We start from the raw sequence: 17,925 nt of genomic DNA, 5'->3' as shown, positions 1-17,925 counted from the left end.
TGCTCATTTTGTTTCCCAGTACCACATGGAAGAACCTGTCAGAAAGCATGTTACCAATAAGTCTTATGATGGATTGGTAATGGTATGATTTGTATCAGCTTGTATAGCATCCCCTCTTTCTATACCGTGTCATATGCAGCAGTAAGGTCAACAAACACAACAGAGGTTTTCAAACATCTCTGGAAGCCTGTTTCGATATGGGTAGTAAGGCTTAAACTTGGTCCATACAACTACGTTGAGTCCTAAAGCCTGCTTGCTTAACAGGGATCTTTAGATATTTTTGGCCCAATTCTGTTAAGGAGGAGTCTCTAGAGGAGCTTATAACAACAACTGAGAAGTGCAATTGGGCGATAGCTCTCTACTTGATTTTGAGGTTTGTTGGGTTTTAATATGGCTATTATTTTGGTTCTCTTAAAGGTGTTGGAAGGTTTCCAGTCCTTAAAATGTGAGAACAGAATCTTGATAGCCATTGACGAGTATTTTTCCACAGTTTACCAAGAATTCAGGGTGAACACCATCAAAGCCTGGTGTTTTGCCAGCTTTCACCTCCTTCAAGGCCTCAGTTATTTCATCTGTGGTAAATTCTCTTGAAAATTGGGAACTGCCATCTGCACTTTGTCGTAAGTTTTTGACAGTGAGGTTATTCGACAGGCAATTTTATTTGGAGTCACCAAAGGATCTTTACAAGTGATTGGGTTACTTCCACCTAACTTACTTCTTTAATAGGCTCCATGCTTTTCTACTTGATTTTTTAAAGTCTAAGTCCTCTATAGTTTTTATCCATTTTTCTCTGCGCTCATTATCAAGCTTCTGGAGTAATTCATCAGTTATGTTGCCACAGTCACCAGATTCTAAGTAGACTTGGTATAGCTCTTCGCAGTCTTTATTCCAGCCAGGTATGTATTCCTTTCGGAAACCCTTGGAATATACTTCTTCGCTGTTGATATGACTTGTCCAATAAATCTGTTGTAGTTTTCACTCACAGGAGGTATCCATCTTACTATTTTATCCAGTTCTTATGAAAAATCCTGCCAGTTCACTTTTCTAAAATTCCATCTTGGTCGTGGAATAGACCGTATTATTGGTATTTGTATTCCTACTTCCAATACTGGGCGATGTTGGCTGTGTGGAAAATCTTCAAGGACTTGTCTTGTTGTGTTTATCGGTTGATTTTGCAAATTTTGGGTAACAAAGCAGAGGTTGTATTCCCTCTTCCATGCTGCAGCCTTAAAGGTTCCTTTGTCCTTTGCATCAAATATTAAGCTAAGATTGTTTTGCTCAGCCTTTGTTAATGCTTCACCATTTTCATCATTATTATTGTAATTTCACATGGTGTTGATGGCTGTTAAAATCTCCTATGTAAATAGTAGGATGTGGAAATATGGGAATTACTTCATGTGGCCATTCTACCAGAGGAGGCTTATAGATGTTAATCACTGTGAGATCTTCAATTTTGGCTATGATAGTGTGTATATTCTGATTAATATTTGCTGATATTAAGTGGGCATTCTCTATATTATTGCATACGTAAGTTGCACAGTCATGAGCTTGGTGATGTGTAGTTCCTAGTATATCATACCCTACAATTTTTCCTCTAGATTTCAATTATTGTTCATTCAATGTGTGCATCTCTTGCATGACAGCTATGTCTATATCATTTTCTAGAAGGATTTTTGAAAGATATTGACTTTTCGCAAAGCTGATTCCTTCAATGTTGAGTTGGCAAATTCAGAAATTAGCACCTAGTTTTCAAAAGGACCATTTGGTGATTGCATAGCTTGTAATTTCATGTGTCTATAGCCAGAAGATCGATAAGATAGGTCTGGCTGCCAGTAGTCGCTCTAGCTCATTTAGCATTACTCAGGGTGCACCACATGGAAGTGAGCTAGGAATACACCCCTATAAGAGAATAAAAAGACTTTATCGTGGGTAGCATCACTTTGTAAAAGGTAGGTCCTGTCATAGTAATTTACTCATATTTTATAATAGTGATGACAGCTGAATCCGATAAAGGAAAAAAAGGTTACACCATGATACTGCTGGATTTTGCAACGGTATTTGACAAAATACTACATAGTAAACTAACAGAAGTTGAAACAAATGAGAATGAATATGAATTCTTTCCTCATGAATGAAGATGAAGAATAAGATGGAGGATGAATATGAAGCTGGTGGCAATGAATTGGGGGGGGGGGTTGACAGGCAAACACCAAAAAGTGATATATAGTAGAGTGGAATTTAGGGCATTTGAGGGTAACAGGCGAAGTGCAATAGTTGGGGAGGGCAATAGTTCATAAAGGTGATGTAGAGACATCCTGCAGGATGATTTAAATAAATTGCAGTGTGAAAGATAATGGTTGTTAATGTGGCAAAGTGTAAGGTTATGCTATTTGGACTGAAAAGATTACATACTGATTGGTGAGACTAGGAATTTGTAGGTAATGGTGGTCAGAGAGTTGAAGTTCAGTGGACATATTGCAAATGTTGGCAAAATAGCACAAAGCATTAGATGTTGAAGAACACATTGACACATAGAGTAGGGAAATTATTATCCCTCTTTATATGGTTATAATGCAGCTGCATCTTGACTAATGTGCAGAAATGTGATCAATGTGAGGTTTCTTGTGGTGAAGAGATTCCAGAGGCAAGTGACCAAGTTGGTGATCTGTATAATGTCCTTCCCTATGAGAATAGATTGAAGGAGTGTAGATTGCAAAGTTTAACTGGCAGATGAAAAAGAGAACTTGATAAAAACTTAAGTTACTAAAGGTTTTCTACAGGGTGATCCAAAAGCTTTGCACATCATAAAATAAACTTGAATTTTTCAATATTAAGGACAAACTTTATAGAACTAAATTGCTACAAACAAAGCTTATAACCGTATCTTTACAAATGCAGAAATAAATAACATTACCAAAGCAAATGTTCAAAATGGCTATCTCATTCTTGAGCACAGGTGTTTTTACCAAATTGGGGGCATCTCTTTAAAGCATGGAATTATTTGCTGCTCTGATTACTTCAGTGATGTTCATCTCTTTAGCTCATCAATTGTGTCAGGATTATTTTTATATGCCTTACCTTTTCAGGTAATCCCCACCAGAAGAAATACATCTTAGGTCACCAATCTGGTGACCTTGGGGAGCTAAAGGCCTTTATAAATCAGTCTGTCACCAAAAACTATCAAAATCTGATCACTTGCCATACATCAAACGAAACAATGCATGGCAAGTGGCACCATCCTGCTACAAACAGTAGTCACGTTCTTCAATCTCAAGGAGGCCATAAACTGAGTGATGATGTCTTGGTACAGTGCACTGTTCAGTGTTATCTCAAAGAAAATAGATCCAATAATGCAACACCATGATACTGCACAGCACACTCTGATTTTCAGAGAATGCAAGGACATTTTATGGAAAACATGAGGATTTTCCAATCACTAAATTCTGTTATTTGGCTATTGATATATATATATCCACTTAGGTGAAACGCTTGATCACTGAAGAAAACATTGATCAGCTCGTGAACCCCATTTTCTTCAACAAATGATCAAAACCATGATCGAAAATTGTAGTATATAGCAAAGCAAAATCATTGAGAAGGTAGATATGGCTTATTTATTTATATTGAATGTGGTTCCTACCCACAGAAAGGTCAGTTTTCCGCAGGACTCCGCCATTTAATTTGTTTATATTGGGTATGATTTGCAAGATAATTGGAGGCATAAAGTGGCTTGTGATATCTTGGATATAATTTAGAGCAGAGTTTCCAGACTTGTAAGAAATAAAATAAATTTTAAAAAATTATATATATATATATTATAAAATTGAGAAAAATTTATTATTATTATTTCTTTTGAGTAATATGCTATAAAAAAAAGCTGCTAACATACAAAACTCTGGATTGGTATTAGGTGTTGGCATTTAATTCAAACTCCTAACATCAATCTGATACATCACTGAAAATGTTTGAGTGAATATGCCATGGAGTTGACCATCTGCCTTGAAGTACTTGTTTCAAATATTTCAAGGCAGATGGTAACATTGGACTAAGTCCCAATGGAGTGGAAAGAAGGCTAGTATGTACTGATTCATAAGAAGGTGACAAGACTCTTGCTTCATATCATAGACCAATCTATGTGTCAGGTGTTGTGGTTAAAATGTTGGAGTGGTTAGTGAGGAACAATATCCATAATTGGGTTGACAACAGTGGCACTCTCTTTGATGGACAGCATGGATTTGAAAAAGGTAGGTCGTGTTTTAGTAATCTGCTTATTTATTACAATAAGGCGGCAGGTACATTGAACAAGGGAGATGCATACAGAGTGGTATACTTAGATTTTGTGAAGGCTTTTGATAGATTGCCATATGATAAATTGGAAGTTAGACTGGAATGGATTGGGTTGGATAATAATAGATTAGTACACTGGATTGGAGATTGATTGCCTATCTGATAGGAATCAGCAAGTTGTTTATGGGGAAGCAATATCCCAGAAGATGAAAGTCACTAGTAGTATAACTCAAGTGTCTGTTTAACTTATATGTTAATGGTATTTGGAAAGGTTTTTGAATGGGGATATTCAATTGTTTGCAGATAATACAAACTTGGAAAGAACTGTGAGAAGTAGCACAGATGTTGTGGCTTTTCAAGTGGACATGGAAGTGAGGTTGCCAGTTCAGTGTTGCAAAGTATTAGGTTTTAAAATTCAGAAAACAAATATGGAATATAGAGGTGGGGATATATATTGGAGGAAGTGGAGGAGATATAAGGATAGTGGTGGTTGGGGACTTAAATTTAGAGTACATGTTGCTGAAATTGTAAGGATAGCACAACAAATTCAGGCAGTGATGCAGAGCAGTAGTGCACCCAGAGAGGGGAGGGGAGGGAAAAGGGCCCTTCCCCCCAAAGAAAAAGGGGAAAAAAATACTAGAAAATTTTCCAAAGATGGTTTCTTATCTTCAAACACTTTTTTTATTTATGTTGTGCCATGTCTTCTATTTCTGTACTACTTATGAATTTCAGATGATTTTTTTTCAATCATTGCAGATGCTCAGTCATAGGCCATATGCGATGCATAGTGTGTATTCTCAAATCGTCTACTCAACTCGCCCCCCCCCAAGATTAAAGGCTGAGTGTGCTACTGATGCAGAGTAGACTAACTTGTAGAAGTAAGAAGATAATAGTTCCATTATATAAGGCCTTGATTAGGCTACACATGACCTACTGTTCAAGATTTCACCTTGTTTTCAAAGGGACAAAGAGATATTGGAAGAGTACAGAAGCATTTGACAAAGATAGATTCTTATCTATAACATTCTCTGGAATGTTAAGTATGAAGAAATGTTGAGAAATTGTAATTTTGAAGAGTAGCAGATAGGAGAAGGAGGGAGGGTATAAGTTGGCTAGAGGTTTTTCTTAGAATGGTGGGATATGGGGAAGCATAAGGAGTCATCACTGGTAGCTGTGTAAAGAAGATGTGAGTAAAGTAGATAGAAGTAGGAGTTTTTTTGTATGGAGAGTGGTGAATGAATGGAATACATTGCCTGGGAGTGTGGTGACTGGCACATTACAATAAGAGCTGTGTGTTTGTGTGTTCGAGACAGAGACAAAAACTCATCACGGACCATCCGTGATGAGTTTTTGACTCTATGGAGGTTTAAAGATAAATCATAATAGGAATGTTAGTCATTTTGACTAACCTCATTTTGGCAACTGTGGCCCTACAGAAGTTAAAACCATTGTGGGGAGATAACAGAATAGCAATCATAACTAGACTAAGACTAATTGACACCTTGGTGAATTCTGTCCTTTTGTATGGTTGTGAGGCCTGGACTTTATTGAAAGAAGATGAGAGGAGACTCCTGTCTTTCAAAATGAAAACTTACAGAAGACTTTTGAGAATTCCCTATACCGCTCACGAAACCAATGAAAATGTCTGAAAACTGATTGACTCAATAGATGGGAGAAAAAGGGAAAATATTCTGACATTCATCAGAAGAAGACAGATAAAATGGTTCGGACATGTGGAGAGGGCTAATGGCATTCCAAAGCAAACCCTAGAAGGAATCGTTCCGGGATCAAGAGTTAGGGACCGACCTCGATTAAAATGGACTGATAACATCAAAAAATGGACAAATTCCTCCCTTTCTCAACTGACATCAAGAACAAGAGACCGAGACGACTGGAGGAGGCTAGCAAAGAGTATCACCTACCAGCCATGAATGACCCAACGGTTCATTTAGGACTATGGGAGAAGAAGAAGTCGTTTTGAACAGAGATATTGTCGTCCTTGGGGGACTGACATCCTCTGGTAAAAGGTTGAAATAATAATAATTGGAGTTTTCCAAAGGTACCTACTGATTTAATAAACACCCACCCATAAGAATTGTAATTTTTTTATATTGGCTGTATGCTGTTTATACTGTTAGGCAGTGTTTCCCAAAGTGTGCTATGCATGCCTCGGGGGTATGCAAAAGGTCTTTAGGGGATATGAGGCACTTTTTTCTTTTTTTTTTTAACTTTTATATTTTTGTCATATATTGTTGTCACAGATAAGTGCAGGTCTATTGTGTAATTGATTTTTCAATCACTAAAAAATATAAAGGAAGTTTTAAACAAAATGCATCTCTTGGCATTTATTGACTGAACTCCATTAGGACTTTGTCTGGTTGACGGCACAATCTCGTTCCAGCAGATTGGTTTGGACAGTTTGCATTAAAAGTTTAAATTCATATAATTATAAACGAGGACAGATCTCCATGCTAATTTTTATTTGTCTCATTATTTTTTTTTTCCAGGAAGAATTGTTCATTTGAGGTTATTTGGTGTGAGATAGAGAACTAAGAGGATAAAACATTGTTAGTTACTGCTGGGAGGGAGTGAAGCACAGAAAAATGTGGGTGTTATGCATTGCCAGGTTAGCATAGTGAGTGTAGGCAGAACAATTATTATGGGAACTTCAATAATATAGGTCAGTATTTCATACTGATCTATATCATTGAACTGCAGGAAACTGACGAGGCCTGGTAATAGCATCACAATATTTATCCATGTCCATTGTAGCCACTCTGCCTTCAGTTCATGGGGGGGGGGGGGTGACCATGTAGTCTTGTCCTAAGATGTTGAACATGTGGAATTTTCAGTTAAGAAGTATATGTGGAACTATAGAGCCAGTGATTACAACAGACTTAAGAGGTTGCTGCCATGGTATAAGAAATCAAAAGAAGATTGTAAATAATATTGTTTGGAGGAAATAGTATCATTGAACTGCAGGAAGCTGATGAGGCCTGGTAATAATCACAATATTTATCCCAATACTGCTTACCCTGGGTCACAAGGATAAACCAAGTAAGAGTCAGATAAATGAGCAGAATAATAATAAAACAGGAGCTGAAAAAAATATTGTGTAGAGAATATAAAAAACAAAAGGTAATCAGCATACTCATGAGTAAGGCTTCAAACATTTTGTCTGGCTCACCAGTCAGACAAATGTCTTAACGCAGATGTTGGTCTGGGTGTCCAAAACCTAAGGACAAACACTATTTTTGAAAATTACAACTGAAAATTCAGATGAATCATCTTGTGGCAATTTGTATAACTGATGATTTCGAGTAGCAAGCAGGTGGTACACATTGAAATTTTCAAATCACACATGAAGAGGTCATGTAGTGACACTCAACAGGAGAGCAGGCAAAAGACTGCACTAAGTGAACTGTGTTTGAAGGAAGCTCTTTTCATGATGGAATAAAGATGCAAACTTGGATGTCTTAGATATAGCTGAGCCCCGTGTCTCAGCTATCCATGATTTAGACCCATGAGGTTTGAGTTCTACAATCTATTTCGATTTGGAAACAGTGAGTTCTGTTTCCAAATTTGAGTTCTGGTCTATTTTCTTGAGTTGGAGTGTTAAAAAAGAGTTTTCTTCTGGGGTGTAGTGCTTTTGGAATCAAGCCGTTTCCACAGGACTACACAGGCAACTGACTATTTATTACTACATATTTTTAAGATGAACATTCTTAAAATATTATATAATCATAATTTAAAAGTACTTCCGTTAGAATACTTTTAGGTTATGATCAAGAGAAATTTATCTGTTCTGGTTCAGTGGATTCACCATATTTATACCCTGGTGTCGAAAACCTAAGGACAAACACTATTTCTGAAGATTATAACTGCAAATTCAGACCAATCAGCTTGTAGCAATTTGTATAACTAACAATTTCAAGTAGAATGTGGGGTACACATTCAAATTTTTGAATCGCACACAACGGGGTCATGTGGTAGCACTCAACAAGATAAAAGGCAAGACTGCGTTAAGCAACTTCTATCTGAAGGAAGCTCTTTTAGTGAAGGAATAAAGATGCAAACTTGGATGTCTTGTAATGTCCCAAAGACATCATCTAGATGATTTCACATGGGGAAGAATTATTGGAAAGTTTGAAAAAGACTGCAGAATTACTGATATTGCCAGAGAATTTGAAATCTCACATAGCATTGTATCCAGACTCCAGGCAGCATTTCAAACTAATGGAATGTGTTCCAGGCATTTACTAACATGTCACCCTTGCTCTATCACAGAGCATAAAGACAGATTTTTAGTTGTAACAGCAAAATGTAATCAACGAACCGCAGTAGGTCAGCTTGCAAGTCGGCTCTGTTCAAGCACAAATACCTAGATATCTCGACAAACTGTGGCAAAACATCTGCCACAAGTAGGCCTGTGTGCTCAAAGGCCTGTAGTCTGTGTCCCTTTATCCACAGCTCATTGTACAGCATGTTTTCAGCAATGTTGTATCCGTGAAAATTGGACCAGACACCGATGGACTAATGTACTCTTTGAAGATGGGAGTCATTTTAGTCTTTCGTCCAATTCTAGGTGACACTTGATCTGGCATGAAAATGATACTGCTTCCATTGGGAAAATGTTCTTGAAAAGTATATGTATGTACAGCAATGCTGGGGTCACGGTGTGGGGAGGCATTGTGCTTAATGGACACACCGAGCTACAAGTGCTGGAAAAGGAGACTGTGACTGGTGAACAATATTGCAACAAATTTCACCATCATGTTCGATTGTTCTGTGGTTCTGTAGGTGAAGCATTCATTTTTATGAATGACAATGCCACACCACATCACACACGAGCAGTGGAGATACTTCTGGAAACCAAGGATATTAATTGAATTGAGTGGCCAGCCGTTCCCCAGATCTCAACCCCATGAAATACATTTGGGTCTCTCTCTATTGTGTCTCAAATGTATTTCATGGGGTTAAGATCTGGGGAACGGCTGGCCACTCAATTCAATTAATATTCAAGCATTGCTGCTTGAAATTCCCCTCCAGAGCAAGGCTCTGAAGGAGGAGGAGTGGGCTGCCTCAAACACTCCTGAATCACTTGGTGCTAAGCATGGTATGATGTTGTGAGAGCTGCATCACAGTTCAGGGCAGACATATTCCATACTGAAATGTCTCTCTGCATAGTTTTCTGTAAGCACTGTACATAAATTGCTTAATTACATCCTTAGGAAATTTGTAACTTTTGCTGAAAATGTATTGCGATTTAATTTGTATAAAATTTATAACATGTTTTTTGTATAATATAATTTATTAGTTTGCTGGCAATTAATTTATGCCCACATTTGTCTATAGTCATGAAAATTTTTTCATATACAGGTAAAAATGTAGTTCTTCCTTAGCTTTTGGACACCACTGTAAAGTGGTATCCAAAAGATAAGAAAAATGGCCTCATCATACTACTTGACTTTGCAAAGGCATCTGATATTTGGATTAGCAGGTGGCTGATGGACAAATATCAAAGTGTGGTTTATGGAGGAATTGAGTCTAGGGAAAGGCAGTGATTGATGGTGTACCACAGGGCTCAGTACTTGGTCCTCTATTCTTTAATTTGAACATGAATAATATAAGAAATGATTTGATGTGAAATATTCAGTTTTTAACGATGCAAAACTAGGAAGAGCAATAGTAAACAAAGGTGATGTAGAGCTCCTGCTAGATGACTTAAATAGACTAGCAGTATGGGTAAAGGAAAATGGCTGCCAGTTTAATGTGGCCAAGATGAGGTGGGAAAAAGAGATCACAAGCTGTGTACTGTATTGATGGAACAGATCTGAACTGCAGGAAACTGGTGAGGCCAGGGACTTTGGGGATGATTAGGGAATTGAATTTTAGGGAGCATATTGCAAAACTAATCAATACAGCACATTAGATTACAAGGTTCTTGAAGAACAAACTAACAAGCAGGGATAGGGAAATTATTGTTCCCATTATAAGGCTTTGATGAGGCCACATCTGGACTACTGCATGCAGATCAGATTCCACGGGGATGAAGAATTAGTGAAGAGGATGTGAGGCAAGTGACAAACATTGTGGCAGGTCTGTGGAATGCTTCTTATGAAAATAAATTGGTCTGTGGGCCTGAAAAAAACTAGCTGATAGGCAGAAAAGAGGAGACATGATAGGAACATATAAGTTATTAAAGGAGTTTTATATGATTGACACTGAAGACTGTTTTTCTCAGTACATGGCAGGAAGAGAGAGAGCAAGGGGTCACCCATTGAAATGGTGTAAGAGTATGGTTAGCAAGTGTGTTAGAACTAGATTTTTTGCTTGTAGGGTGCAGTGGGTTGCTAGAGTTCATTATGAGTGCTTCATCAGTGAATGAACTTAAGGAATGGTATAATTCCTTAAATTATAGGAATATTGTGAGAATAATGGATTTCCTGTAATAACTTCTGACTCAACTGAGATACCTGTATTATAATAATAATACTAATAATAATATATTAAAGTTGTGTTTTATCCCACATCTGGTCATTTATAATTACCAAAAGATTAATTTATAATCTTTTGGTAATGCTATGTGTAATTTTTACCTAGCATAACTACCAGTGTTGAAGCAAATATGTTATTATTTTTTATTATTTAATTATACTGTTTTTTTACTATATTTTTTGCTTCTGTCACTTGTCTTTAATCACTTTTATGAAAAATATCAATCTATTTCTTCTCTACCATTAAAAAACATTGAAAACATTCAGTATCTTAAAAACTCTCAAAAAAAAAAAAATTCTGGAGGCTCAAAATAGAGACATCTGGAAGAAATGGATCTTGGCCTTATGTGCCATTAGGCACAAACAGGATATGTAAGTAAATAAAGAGAAATGATAATTTTAGAGGTGCAGGAGGAGAGTGTGTTCCACATACTGAGTACTCTGGATGTTAGTAAAGCTGTGGGACTGGATGGTATTTCACTACGAGTTTTCAGAGAATGTGCTAAGGAACTGACAGTGCCCTGTCTTTCAATGAAAGTCTGGCTGCAGGAAAGGTGCCCATGGAATGGAAGGAAGGTAAGATAGTGCCATTGCCTAAGGGCGGTAGCAGACTGGAAGTGTCTAATTATAGGCCAGTCTGTGAGTCATCAGTAGTTAGTAAGATCTTGGAGAAAGTAGTGAGGGACCACATACAGCATTGGGCAGATGAGGGTAATGTTATCAGTGAGAGTCAACATGGATTTGTGAAGGGGCGCTCTTGTTTTAGCAATATGCTAGCTTTTTATGATAAAGTTACAAAAGCATTAGATGAGGGAAAGGCATATACTGCCATTTTCCTAGACTTAGCAAAGGCATTTGACAGAGTGCCACATGATAAGCTGATATTTAAGTTGCAGCACATGGGTTTGGATGTCAGGTTGGTCAACTGGATTGGCTGTCTGATAGGTATCAAAGAGTTGTGTATGGTGGAGCAGTATCAAAGAGGCAGAAGGTTACAAGTGGGGTTCCACAGGGCTCAGTACTGGGACTTATATTGTTTAACCTTTATATCAGTGACATTGTCCGTGGATTGCAGGGGGATATTCGGTTGTTTGCAGATGATGCGAAGCTGGGAAGGGTTATTAGTAATAGTGCAGATATGGTAGCCCTGCAAGAGGATTTGAATAAGCTAGATAGATGGACAAATGAATGGGGGTATCAGTTTAATGCAGCAAAATGTAAGGTCTTTAAGTTTGGGACACATCGATGGGACGCTGCATACTTTATGGCAGGAGTTAAACTGGAGGAAGTAGGAGAGACAAGAGAGCTGGGTTTGATGATTGATAGAAACCTGAAATTTAGGGGACATATTGCAAAGGTAGTGAAGGTAATGCAGAGGATTGCTGCAATAATGAGAAGGACACTGGCCTGCAGAGATAAAATGGTTATCATTCCATTGTATAAGACTCTGATCAGACCACACTTAGACTATTGTTCTCAGATCTGGTCCCCAGCATTTGAAAGGGATAAATTAACTGTGGAAAGGGTACAAAGGCGGATAACAAAGAATGTGTCGGGAGGAATGTACAATGTTATTTATGAGGATTGGCTGAGGGAGTATGGACTACAGAGTTTGGTGGATAGAAGAAGGAGGGTGATATGATTGAGACTTTTAAACTGTTGAGAGGTGGTTACAGGGTTGACACTGGAGAGTTTTTTCGCTTGGTTGAACAGCGGGAAGGAGTCATGACAAGGGCCCATCCCTGGAAGTTACGAAAGGAAACTCTGAAAAAGAGGGTGAGGAGTGGTTTCTGTGCATGGAGGGTGGTTGAACCATGGAATGCATTGCCTGATGGAGTGGTGAGAGCGAGAATGGTCAATACATTTTAAGGAGTGGTATGATAGACTTTGTGTTTCCTAGGAGGGACCTCCCTCAATGAGTCTTGATAGACTTGTGTTTCTTAGAAAGGACCTCCCATGATCAGTCTTTTGATCCCATGGAGGCCTGAATAATAATAATAATAATAATAATAATAATAATAATAATAATATTTTATTATTATTCCATCCCTGCTTGTCAATGTGTTCTTCAACAACCATGCAATCTGATGTTCCGTTTTAGCCATCTTTTCAATATGTCTTCTAAATTTCAACTCCCTGTCCACAATCCCCTCCCCCCCCAGATCTCTGGACTAATCAGTTTTCTGCACTTCAGTTTTATCAATGTATGCTGCTTGTGAATGTTTCATTCCAAAGTGATTCAATCATTCAACCTTACACTTGGTTTATCACATTAAAATGATAAACCCATGCTGCCAGGTTATTTAAGTCATCTGCAGGATATCTACATCATGTTATTGAATATCACTCTTCACAACTTTACATCATTGGCAAAGAACTGAATATTTCCTCTTAAATTATTTCCTTTGTCATTAATGTATAGCTTATAGAGCAAAGGACTAAGTACTGAGCCCTGTGGTGCATCACTAATTACTTGACTTCTCCTGGACTCGACTTTCCCATATACCACTCTTTGATATCTGTCTATCAACCACCCTCTTATCGAAACCACCAGCTTCACATGAATTCCCACTTGCTCCACTTTATACAACAGATTTCCTCTTGCAGCCTTGTCAAATTCGTTTGCAAAGTCCACCCCCCTCAGTATCAATAGGTATCTATTTTCTTTATCCAACTTATTTGTCACTTTATTATTAAACATAAGCAGATTACTAAAGCAAAACCTACCCTTATCCCTGTCTACCCAGTTCATGAATTCTGTCTTATACCAACTTCTCCAATACCTTAATCACCACTCCTGAATTGCTGATTGACCTATAATTTGCTGCTTCTGTCTTCAATCATCAATTGAAAAACATTGTAGTTAGCATCAATATAAAGAAATATTTTGAGAAAATAAATAGTTATTACTCAGCTTTTCAAGTTTTAATATCCACTATTAACAATTGGATTCTGCATCTTCCGTCACTGTATAAGAAATAAATTAATTACCTCTTCTTCTGCATATCTTTTTTTTTTTTTTGGTTGCCATGTTCTAATTATTTGGTTATCTCAAGGTATGACTGAGCACACTCCTAAAAATAAAATGATGCATGCATACCTATTCTCTCATTGGTTTCGATCATGACCAAGTCAGTGATTTCAACAAAGTAGGCATTTGTAATGACCAGTGTTTCCAGTAGATGTGATATGTAAGGTAAACATACAAAAAACTATTTATGAAATAAAACACAAAACAGAATTGCCATTATGTAAATAAACTGATGATTTAACTGAAATTTCCCTTCTTATTTTTTTTTTATTCACCAACTAAAAATTTTCACCCTTTGCAGGTAAGCAGATGAGAGTGAAATTTTGAAGCCCTACTCTTGAGTAGTTTAAAGCACAAGCAAGAAGGTGACTAGCATATTAAAGAGAGCCAAATCAGATTATGAGAGGAAATTAGTTAATCAGGATAAAGGAAATTATTCCTAAAACGTGTTATTTTTTTTTTTTTTTTTTTTGTAGTGTGGAAGTGAAATTATTATTATGTGACACCTCCAAAGAGTCCAAGGACTCATCGAAAGAGAGCACTCACTCCACAGCTCTCTGTCTCCATTACTCGATTCACTAACTACAGTGAACTGCAACTACCATCATCATCTACACCAACACCACCTACTGACCACCATCACTAATATTTTCACAGACAATCACAAACATCCATGCCCATGGTGGGATTTGAACCTACAGCCTTTTGTCTTGAGAGCAGATACACTAATCACTCAGCCAGGTTGGCATTATGGGAGGAGGATAACTTCAGTGTAGAAGGAGCAAAAGATACAAGCTTTCCTTTATCCTGATTTAATCTTAAACTTCATAGATACATATACACTGCACTGTATTATGTTGTGTTATGCTTTCAACACATAGCATTTATGTCTATGTGTTGAAAGCATATTCAAAAGCCATGGAACAGAAAATTTTCTGGGAAAAAAAAACTATTTTTATTAAAAAAAAAAAAAAACGACGATGAGATGAGAAAGAAGATGAGAATTAATTGTTATGAACATATTAGAAAATGTAAAATTCAAATTAGCTTGGGTATTCTAAAAAGTGTTATATGTGAATAAGTCTTAGTCAGTTAATTGGACAAATTTGTAATAGAAACCTAAGAAACACTTTGTGGTTTTTTATATAAGTATGTGTTATGTTATTATTAATACCAGACCTCCAGAGGTTCAAAAGACTCATTGTATCCAAATAAGCATTGTGTTAATTTTTATAATTTTTTTATCATTTTGTAATTTTTAAAAGGCCTTTATATTTACCAAATTTAAAAAGTAAGAGAAGTAAAATTACATTAAAAATGTATATAGCAAAGATCGTTTAACTGAAATGAAGCTCTGCTTACATATCAAATTGATAGGTTATATTTTAAACAGGTTAATAAGTATAAATTACCTTAAAAACAAGGTATTCATGAAATTATATTTTATATATTTGAAGGAATATTGAAGCTTTGGATATACATGGAATTTTTTGGGAGAGGATGATGATGTTACATTCAGTGTTGAATTTGATAATTGTGCTGCAAAACAGTACAGTATTAAGTTTGAAATAACATTAAAATATAGAACCAGTGAATAAGTTGAAATGGCAAGAATGAAATATAAATAAATGAAAATGATAAAAGACAGTGACTCAAAAATTATGAATTTAAAAAGAAAAAGATAGGAAAAAAAAAAACTAAAAAATAAATGCCAAGCCAGTAGCATCATTGGCATGTCAAGCATTCTTATGTGTTTTTTTTGTTTTGTTTTGTTTTCTTAATTTTTTATGTTAATTTTTAATTAGTTTTGGGATGACATGAAATCTTTTCAGAACTCTGACATAAAATGACATTTAATTCCACTCACTGGAATTATGTATTGCATGTAAAACACAAAAAGGAAATAATACATTGAATATCACTTTTTAAAAGGCTTGATATTTATACAGTTGAATCCTATAATAAGTTTTAGTGATATTTTGTTTATTAATGTTATATGTTAGGAGTGCACCTAGCATGTAGTTTTTAATGCAGAAATTGGTTGGACAAGCATTTACTTGCACATAGAACAAACAGAATATACAAACATTTATGTTTGGCTGAAAGTGAAATATAGCATGTTATTAATAACTACAATGGTTTTAATATGCCTAGTCGGCATTTTTGGTAGATTAAAAGATAATGTATATATTTTCAAATGAAAATTCAACTTTGAGTCTATTTTTAAAATCAGATTTATAGTTTAAAACAAGTAATCTGCATTGATGTGTATAAAAACATAATTTAAGATCATAATTTGTATTCTCTAGAACATCTTATTAGTTCAGTAAATCATCCATATTTATCATACTAAAAGATACATAAAAAAAAAAAAAAAGCTTGTTTTGGTCATATTCTCAGGTGGTTTATTTTCTTCTTCAGATCCTTCCATATATATTATAAGGTTTGCTCATCGCTTAAATTTTGGAGATAAAGCTCATACTGTTTCAATGACTGCTCAGCGCCTAGTACAGAGAATGCAGAGAGATTGGATACATACAGGCCGGCGACCATCTGGATTATGTGGAGCTGGTGAGTTTTTCCCCCATTCAGATTTCTGTAGCTATTGGTTACATTTATGTTGATATTCTCTAGAAGAAAAATGACAAAACAAGGAAAGAAATAAGTAACTAATGATTAATATTTACATGCCAACATTTAAATATTTGCCTAGATTTATCTAGGCACTTGAGAGACAAAAACCTACAAAGGAAAATCACATGCTTGATGTTAGGTGTGAAAGATTCATTCCTTTTAGAAGTCTTCTGCAATTAGCACTTTGGGGCTGGTGGGAAGATAAGGCAGTGACCCAAAATTCATTCTGAACTTCTAATTTTATTATAGTTTCTATGTAGGACTTGAGTTGCTTTCAGGAAACAGTTTTTAGCAATTTGAAATATTGTGTAGCAATTTTTCCATCCGCTTGCACATACATTTCCCATGACAAGCTGTATGTAAGTGCCTCCATAACATTAATTGGAAGAACAACAGTACATCGCACCCTTCAATTGGAAAAGGCCTAATTTTGATCCTCATTGTGATGAAAGGAATCTTTATATGATTTTTTCAATTGAATTTTTCAATTGAAAAAATTGAAATCCCACACACCCTGGAACCTCGGATTTTTCATCCCATATACAGACAAAATTGGCCTTCAGAACATATGCAATTTACAGACAAAAAAAAAAAAAATACTAGTGGTGGTAGTGGGAAGTAGATGATGTTGGTAGTGGTGGTTTGGTGTAGTTGGTGGATTAAGTGGTAGGGATGGAGTGTTGTTGAGTAGATATGTTTTTTTTATAAAAATCATAAAATTCAGCTGATAAAAATCGACACAAATAATTACATTTTTGTATAAACACTCAAACACTATACATTGATAAAGGGACAGAGACTTGCTTAATAGCAACATATTTTTAAAAATGTCATACCAATTCTGTGGCATAATTTCAATATCTAAAAAATAAAAGTTTGTATAAAGAAATAGTACTTTTGCTTTATTATTTCAGCATTGCTTGTTGCTGCCAGGCTACATAATTTTAATAGAACAGTAGAAGATATTTTAAAAGTTGTCAAAGTATGTCATGCAACACTCAAGAAAAGGTGAGTTCTTATTGTTTCAGTTACTACATTAAGCTTAATATACCACGCTAGACCGCCAGAACATATGTGGTCATTCTTAAAGAGCTCAAGGAAAGATAATTGCTACTTTGTGTAATAATTGGTAATATTATTGCTTGCATTATTATAATATTGTTTATTTTTGCTAGTGTAACTGCATGATTGTTGGGCTTTGTGGATTTGTTACAGACTTTTTTACCAAATTTTTGAATCTTGTCTTGGTGGAACACAATGACAGTTGTGTTCCATCAAGAAATCTGCACACCATGCAGTGCGAAGATCGAATGTATTAACAATGTAGACTTTTCCAAAAGCGTTTGAATGTTGATGTTGTGAGTGGAAAATGTATGCATGGCAAAATGTGAAAAATGCGTTTGTGGAGAAACTGAACAGTAAATGAGAGAAGGTATGGATTTGTCAAAAGTGCAATATTTTGTTAGCTGCAAGTTA

The 17,925-nt window shown here is 36.0% G+C and overlaps 1 protein-coding gene across 2 annotated transcripts in view; it reads left to right on the top strand.

Moving 5' to 3' along the window:
• Positions 1-17,925, top strand: part of Brf (Brf RNA polymerase III subunit) — a 375,147-nt gene that overhangs the window by 178,289 nt on the left and 178,933 nt on the right. For both annotated transcript variants that reach the window (XM_090407063.1, XM_090407062.1), the window contains 2 exons: positions 16,237-16,386; positions 17,364-17,457. In XM_090407063.1, coding sequence (XP_090263189.1) covers positions 16,237-16,386; positions 17,364-17,457 — 244 coding nt within the window. The remainder of the gene's footprint in view (positions 1-16,236; positions 16,387-17,363; positions 17,458-17,925) is intronic.

This window comes from Typopeltis vanoorti, chromosome 17, assembly GCF_054136105.1.
Source record: "Typopeltis vanoorti isolate ZY-2024b chromosome 17, IOZ_Tvanoo_1.0, whole genome shotgun sequence".
NCBI lineage: Eukaryota > Metazoa > Arthropoda > Arachnida > Uropygi > Thelyphonidae > Typopeltis > Typopeltis vanoorti.
This window is presented reverse-complemented; position numbering and strand designations above follow the sequence as displayed.